The sequence below is a fragment of the Phyllopteryx taeniolatus genome, chromosome 3 (assembly GCF_024500385.1).
Source record: "Phyllopteryx taeniolatus isolate TA_2022b chromosome 3, UOR_Ptae_1.2, whole genome shotgun sequence".
Lineage (NCBI taxonomy): Eukaryota > Metazoa > Chordata > Actinopteri > Syngnathiformes > Syngnathidae > Phyllopteryx > Phyllopteryx taeniolatus.
In genome coordinates, this window is record NC_084504.1 from 11,683,475 (window position 1) to 11,691,755 (window position 8,281).

At 42.9% G+C, this 8,281-nt stretch overlaps 1 protein-coding gene across 3 annotated transcripts; it reads right to left on the bottom strand.

The window, feature by feature from the left end:
* Positions 1-383: 383 nt before the first annotated feature.
* Positions 384-8,057, bottom strand: LOC133475827 (ras-related protein Rab-14-like). 3 transcript variants are annotated; one of them, XM_061769266.1, is made up of 8 exons: positions 7,901-8,057; positions 7,481-7,540; positions 7,313-7,366; positions 4,817-4,994; positions 4,662-4,728; positions 4,415-4,502; positions 3,069-3,099; positions 384-2,774 (listed from the first exon to the last, which is right to left on the bottom strand). In XM_061769266.1, the coding sequence occupies exons 2-8, from the start codon at positions 7,530-7,532 to the stop codon at positions 2,597-2,599; spliced, it is 648 nt and encodes a 215-aa protein (XP_061625250.1). In that variant the 5' UTR covers positions 7,533-7,540; positions 7,901-8,057; the 3' UTR covers positions 384-2,596. The 3 variants fall into 3 exon arrangements, with proteins under 3 accessions (XP_061625250.1, XP_061625249.1, XP_061625251.1); XM_061769265.1 differs by lacking the exon at positions 7,313-7,366 and having other exon boundaries at positions 7,400-7,540; XM_061769267.1 differs by lacking the exons at positions 7,481-7,540; positions 7,901-8,057 and having other exon boundaries at positions 7,268-7,366.
* Positions 8,058-8,281: the final 224 nt, after the last annotated feature.

Below are 8,281 nucleotides of genomic sequence, written 5' to 3' on the forward strand. Positions count from 1 at the left end.
GCAGCATGTCAAATTTCAATATTAAAAAGTTTATATATATAAAGGGCTACAATTTCTGATGGCCTTAATGTTTTTCTTTTAAAATATTTTTAAGACTAACATGCAATGGGTCAAATGTATAAAAACAATATTGGATAAAAGTTTAGCTGACATATATATATATAATATATATATATATATATATAATAAATCGTCCGAAAAATATATAATATATATATAATATATATATGTCTGTGTGTGTTTATAAAAATCTAATTGACCTACTGGAAAGTTGAAGAACCTACACAAAAAAAGTGGATAGAATGTAATGTCATTATTTTTTTGTGACTAAAGATGCAGTGAGTCAAAGTGACCCATGTCCCAAAGAAAAATAGAAAGGTTCATGAAATTTAATTTTTATTGTCCATTAAATCATGAAATGTGACAACATCCCATAATAAGGTGACCAAACATGGACAGTATTTACTTTATATACAGACGTGAATCCCTGCACTGGTGGCACATGGAAGGAATTGCATACACATATACAATAAAGTATAAATAAAAAGTCTTATCGTCATATTCATGTACAACCAGAGCTTTATCCACAGCTCTGCGTAGGACATGAAGACGGCCCTCTCCTACATGATGACCCATTGAAGAAGAAAAATCTTTAGCATTTTTGATAGCATACGTTAAAACTATTACTGGATTATAGATTTTGATGGGATTAAATTGATTTGATAAATGTGGATTAAAGCAATTTCAGACTATTAAACCAATTTAGACTGGGTTAAAGTTGATGCAGACTGGATTTCCATTTAACTAGAATTAGGATGGATTATATTTATCCAGACTAGATTAAAGTAGATCTAGACTATATCGAACTGATTAAAAGTGAATTCAGGTACATTTAGACTGGATGAAACCAATTTAAAAATAGATTTAGATTTATTTAGACTGGGTTAAACTGGATTTAGACAAGGGTAAACTGACTCAGATTTAAAGTAGATTAAGAATAAAAAATGGATTAAACAAATGTGACTGCATTACAGTTTGAATAGACTGGATTTAAATTGATTCAAAGTGGATTAAAAGTAGATTGACAGGATTAAACTGGACAAAAGTAGATTGAAGTACATTTAGAATGGATTAAACTGATTTAGAATGGCTTGTCTCCCAGAAGAAGAGTTTATTTTTTTAAATGTTTAACATTTGCGAACATATGTTGAGAGATGACATGCAAAGATGCCGGCTGAAGGCGGATTTGTTGTCGACCAATCAGAAAGCAGCAAAAAGTGCAAACGCAAACAAACCAAAAATACTTTAGCATTAACTCATCGGGACACTACAGGCTGCGCATCACTGTCCCCTCGAGGGCCAGGGCCAGCGATGCATCCTGCGCTAGTTTAGCATAGGCTACGTGGAGGCTCATGAAGGAAGTTAGCTAGATGAAACGCACCCGGAATGCTACATCAGGAAGGAAAGTGACAGTGAGCTAGCACATTTTTGGAAATGAAACATTCAATTGAACGACAATAAGCAAAACGTTAAAAAAGTGATCATTTCATTTACGTTTAAAAGTCTGTCTGTTCCTTCAAATACCTTTAGTCCTTCCTTGGACCACAGTTTGCTTTTAAGGAGAAGGTTGCCATGGAAACAAAAGTGGGTTACAGCACTAATTGATCCTGTTTAGTCAAACAGGAACACTGAGTATTCAAATTCTGGTCTTGGTATTTATGAGAATTCTGGCTAGGAGACAAGGTTTAGGACCTTAGTCCACATCTGGTCTCGAAATGAGACTCTGGGTGGACTTGGACTTGAAACGTGTCTGATATTTCCAGTCCAGAAGAAACATTCCTGGTGGACAGTCTGTACCTCTGTCCCAGTCTGCCATTATTCTGTTTTTTTCTGGCCCGGACTGAAGGAGACCTGATTTCGGACCTACTTAGTCCACATTTGTGGTTTGGAAATGAGAGTTTAACTTTACTTTCCTTCCAGTCCAGAAGAATCATTCCTGGTGCACTGTCCGTTTTGTTCTGACCTGAAGGAGACCTGGTTTAGGACCCACTCAGTCCACATTTGTGGTTTGGGAATGATAATCTAGGTGGATATGGATTTGAAAAGTGTGTTGAGATCTGTCTGGACCCTTTACAGTGTCTGTGATCATTCCAGATCTTTGTGACCTTTAGGTATGGAAATGAGGACCTAGGTGGAATTAGGACTTAAAGATGTTTGGTAGCTCTTCCAGTTCCAGTAATGTCCCTAATGAAAGACAACAGACCATTTGGACTAAACCATGTGTGGATGTAGAGGACGAAAAGGACCTCTGGTGGTTTCGGAGGTTCCAAGAAATCCGAGTGAGGGCCTCCTGGAATGTGATGGGTCCAATTTCACGTTCACATGCGGGAAAAACTTTTATTTGTTTTGGGGGAATTTTGGGATGAAGCGAATGAAACAGACCTGTGTTTAAATGTACTTCCCCCTAGGGGGGTCCAGAATGAGACATCAGGGATTCAACTGAGTTCAGAGAGACTCCCGACCAGGAGAGCTGGCAAATCAAAAAGAAGCAATCTGTCTGTCCGTCCTTGCATCCGTCCTTTGGTCCTTTGGTGGGTTAGCAGCTGCATCCGTCTTTGGGGGGCTGGCTGTCCGCATTGAGTCGCCCCCCTTGCGGCGCAGACGGCTTGTGCTGCACTCCCGACTCGGCGGCATTCAGGTCCAAGCTGCCGTCCTGGATGTTCTGGTAGATCCGCTTGGCTGCCTCCAGGAAGGCCTCCTCCACGTTCTCGCCGCTGCGTCACCAGAACAACATCTCAACGTGTGTGTATGTGTGTCTGTGTGTGCACGCTGTGAGAGAGTGTGAGAGTTTCAGTGTGTATGTGCATGTGATGAGCGTGAGAAAGTGGGAGTCTTTGTGTGAGCAGCTGTGAGAGAGTGTGCGAGTGAGAGAGCGCCTGGGTGAGAGCGCGTATTTGTGTGTGTGTATATATGAGTGTTAATCTGAGTGAGCGTGTGTATGTTTGAGTTTGTGTGAGCGAGTTTTGGAATGCGTATGAGAGAGTGTGTGTATGTGTGTGTGAACTCACGTCTTGGCGCTGGCTTCCAGGAACAGCAAACCTAATCAGAAGAAGCCAAACGTGTCAATCAAGCAGAAGCAGCTCTGATGACATCACACAACTTCCTGCCTCATCAACCAAACACATCAAGTCCATCTTCACTGTGTGAGGAAGACACGCCCTCAAGGGTGCTCTCCAGTCATGAGCACACACGTTTAACACAAATACACTCATACATAAACATTTTGATTTAACACAAACGGACTTGTAAATACGGGTTGGCCGATTTATTCGGCCGATATGAACCCTTTTCAAATTCAGCCGATTTTTGCCTATTGTTTTTTTCCCCCCCAACACTTTAGCACATTACAAAATAAGACATAGATAATGACACTAAGACAAAGATAATGACACGCACACAAACAATACCAAGTTTTGTGTAAGTTTCAGTATTAATATTATTTACACACCAGGAATCTCAGCTGATGTCTGTTCCGCGTCCTAGATGCACAAAAATGATCAGGAACGCATAAAGCATGGTGAATCTGCATCCACTGATACACAATATTGCTTAACTTTGTGTGTGCGCAAGGCTCGAATTAAGCGGTCTTGCATCGCAGTTTGCGGGTCAAAATTCATATTTTGCGAATCAAAAAACATATTGAAAAGCAAAACTGCAAATCAGGTTTACCGTGAAGAAGGTCGCAAAGACGGAAGAAGGCAGTAGCATATGGGACAACACGCTTATGTCACCGATGCATGGACGTGGAAGTGAAAAGCAATTCAATTGAGGAGCGGGATGACAGCGGTTGCAAAATGTGACCAATTGAGAAGAGGGAGAAAAAAAGACAAATGGCCAAAGTGTGGTAGCATTTCATAGTGAAATGCAAGGCGAGCACCCGTTCGTTGTAACACGGACCTTTTGCTCCGCCGAGTATGACGCCGCGTCACAGGACCCGAGAGAAAGAGGTGACGTGAACATAGCGCAAATCAGTGAGCTTAATGTTAGTCTACTTTACTAACATAACGTTAGCGCTACGGGTGCGCAGTGTCTCTTAATTATGAGTACCGGGCAGGGCACATAGAAACAAACAACCATTCGCACCTACGGGCAATTTAGAGTCTTCAATCAACCTACCATGCATGTTTTTGGGATGTGGGAAGAAACCGCAGTACCCGGAGAAAACCCATCCGGTCAAAGGGAGAACATGCAAATGTCGGCCACAGTGTCGCCATATATTTATTTATTTTTTAAATTAACCATCTGATTAATTGGTGATCAGAACTTTAATATGCCAAATATCAGCAACGACCTAAAAAAAAATCCATATTGGTCGGGCCCTAATCTAAAGTAAGATATTTGAAAGGTTTCTCACCGTTCTCGTCAGCAAACTGTTTGGCTTCCTCGTACGTGACATCTCTCTGCGCCTCCAGGTCACCTTTGTTGCCGATCAGGATGATCACCTACGCGCACACAACAAGTTTACAATCAGACATGATAGAAAATGCTGAGTAAACTGAAATAAGCCACAATAAAATGAGTAGAAATGTCATAAAACTTGGTCTCGAGGTAAAAAGTCATTCGATTGAGGCCTTGGCGTAGGTCTGTTGGTGGTCCCTCACCGTGTTTGGGTTGGTCAGGTTCCTGGCGTCCGTCAACCAGCTGCTGAGATGATTGTAGGTGCTTCTCCTGCGTGCGCACGCGTAAACACACACACATCACTATCATGTCACGTGACAACCACCTGGTGATGTCATCAAAAGACGCCACCTGTTACCTGGTGATGTCGTAGACCATCAGGGCCCCGGCGGCCCCCCTGTAGTAGGACCGGGTGACGGCCCTGAAGCGCTCCTGGCCCGCCGTGTCCCAGATCTGCAGCTTCACCTTCTGGCCATGGACTTCCATGATCCTGGTGCCAAACTCCACACCAATGGTGTGAGGGCAGTCGGCCATGACTGCGCACAATGATGACATCATCATCATCCGATAATTAAGTAAACATTCACCCCGGCTATATTGCGGTTCACAGTTTTTCAGTTTACTGGCGAGTCTGAATTTAGAGTTGCGCACCTTCAGTGTTGTATCTTGTTGTGCTGTAATATCTATATTTATGTGTTTAAATACAACATGCATAATTCTCTTTTGTTTTATGTCCATTGAGTGACAAACAGCTTGAAGCTTCTTATTTGCAGAACTGTGCGGCGAGTCTTCTTTTTTTCCATTGTCTCAAAGTGATGTTATATGATAGTCTCACATTTTTTGAAGGTTGAAATATGCTTATGTGGGTTTTCCCTAGATATTTCGGCTTCCTTCCACATTCCAAAAACATTTATGCAGGGCCCCGCTGCACACCGAGTGACACAGCTTAACACAACAGAAGTAGACCATCGCAGAAAAGAATTTAATAAAAATAAAAAGGGACAGTTGATGATTCTTCGCCGCACACCCAGCGATTGAGCACTGCACATCGACACACTGCAACGAAAAAACTGCAACCCTGTATCATGTTTTGATGCTCCTCATACAGTATACTACTGTATTTTTTTTTTTTTTAATTGAACCACAAAAACATGTTGGGATCGTCAAGGAAGAAGCAGATTGCCACAAAGAGAGGAAACGGGTTATAAAAAAGAAAAAAGTGTAGCTATTTTGAGAGGCTGTTGGCAACGATCAATCACCCCATTTACTGACGGCACCTGTGCATTTCACACCGTGACAGCGCCACACGTTTCCCCCCCGTCTTTTTGTTATTTTTTTCCCAAAACACATTACCGTAATCCATTGTTGTTGTCACGGTAACTGGTATATCCGGTCACAGTGTTTTCTGGTCCCACCTCCCAGACAGTGTTTGATTTGACAAGATAAAGCCCAATGATCGTAAAAGACGGATACGGTGGTATCGTGATAAATGTCCTGTGGTGTTGCCAGCGGCTGACCAAGATACGGTAAGATTTTACGGCAGTAGTGTAACACAGAGCTATCATCATCTTTTCCTTTCAGCTTGTCCTGTTAGGGGTCGCCACAGCGTGTGATCCTTTTCCATGTAAACCAATCTCCTGCATCATCCTCTCTAACACCAACTGCCCTCATGTCTTCCCTCACTACATCCATCAGCCTTCTCTTTGGTCTTCCTCTAGCTCTCTTGTCTGGCAGCTCCATCCTCATCATCCTTCTACCAATATAGTCTCTCTCTCTCTCCTCTGGACATGTCCAAACCATCAAAGTCTGCTCTTACTTTGTCTCCAAAACATCCAACCTTGGCTGTCCCTCTGATGAGCTCATTTGTAATTTTATCCAACCTGGTCACTCCGAGAGCGAACCTCAACATCTTCATTTCCGCCACCTCCAACTCTGCTTCCTGTTGTCTCTTCAGTGCCACTGTCTCTAATCCGTACATCATGGCTGGCCTCACCACTATCTTATAAACTTTGCCCTTCATCTTAGCAGAGACTCACATAACACACCTGACACCTTCCTCCACCCGTTCCAACCTGCTTGTACATGTTTCTTCACTTCCTTACCACACTCACCATTGCGCTGGACTGTGGACCCCAAGTATTTAAAGTCCCCCACCCTTGCTATCTCTTCTCCCTGTCTTACTTCAGCTGATCGTCATTCCTCTCCTTTCCAGTGCATGCCTCCACCTTTCTAACTGTTCCTCCACCCACTCCCTGCTTTCACTGCAGATCACAATGTCATCTGCAAACACCATGGTCCACGGGGATTCCAGTGTAACCATCACCACTGCAAACAGGAAAGGGCTCAGTGCAGTGCCACCTCCACCTTAAACTCCTCTGTCACACCTACAGCAAACCTCACCTCTGTTGTGCTGTCCTCATACATGTCCTGTATTATTCTAACATCTTCCACATGAAGTACCATAGTTCCTCTCTGGGTACTATGTCATAGGCTTTGTGTCCACAAAGACAATGTAGCTCCTTCTGACCTTCTCTGTACTTTTCCATCAACATCTACAAGGCAAATAATGAATCTGTGGTACTCTTTCTCAGCATTAAACCACACCCTTGCTTGCAAATACTCACTTCTGTCCTGAATCTAGCATCCACTACTCTTTCCCATATTTTTTCCCCCCCACACATTACTTAATTTCTCCAGAACCCATCTTTCTATTTTCTAGGTGCATAGTACTCAGGTTGAAGCAGCCTTTCCAAGCAGACTCATCATTTTTACAGATTTTCATTTTTGGGAACTCTTGTCACATTGCTACCTTAAAACACTTTAAGCCCAAAAGAATGAGATGATGCGGACGTACACTTCTTCTCGGTGAACTGGTGCAGCAGACACGACTTGCCCACACCCATGTCACCTTGTAAAAGAAGAAAAAAGACAATTAATTCACTTTGAGGAACACTCGCCCCCGCCCCAAAAAAATAAAAAGAATAACGTTGATGCGGGGGAGGGTGTGGTCGTGACGTCTCACCGATGATGATGTACTTGAAGATGTAGGAGTAGTTGTAAGGCGCTGCGGTCATCTTTGCTCCTGGGGAAGGGGGAATTTCCTTACGACACTTTTGACAATCTTTAAAGCTTACGTCCGCCATTAAAAGGCCGATTGAGTGCCAACATGCTATGCAGCTAACACTTAGCCCGAGTGTTAGCGCTCAGGCTAAACTCTTATCGCGCGTTAAACACAAACGCACATCTTTACACAATTAGCACACTCGCCTCTTATGAATTAATAAATAAATAACGCCTAATTACCTATGCTAACTTATCTAAACAGCTAGCCGGCTAACAGCTGAAGCTCCTTGTACTTAACAGCCGGGGAAGCTAGAGTCACGGAGACAACCCAGAAAAAACAATGATACGAGATGAGGTATTTAAAATATTGTTTCTTTACCTTATTTTGCGGGTGTTGCTTCAAAGAGTTCAAAGGTTGACAAGGTAAAGGCTGCCGCTGCTCAGACGATGAGCTTGCTTCGTTTGTTAGCCTTCTCTTCCGCAATGCTTCCAAAACACGCAAAGTATCGCGAGACTTCCCCATGACTGCATCTGTCCGCGAAGCTACGAATTCAAATAATTGGGAGGAGAACAACGCATTCGTGGTCACTTTGTTGGCTCTGTAGATGACATACAAGTGGTTCGCTTGATTTAAATGTCAATATTTGACGTTTGTTAAGTATTTTGGAGTGGGTTCGACCGTGTCTGTAATGTGTTTGTGGGTGTGTTTGAGACATTTGAGCCGCCCTGCTGTGACGTCAAGGATCGGACTCCGCCCCTC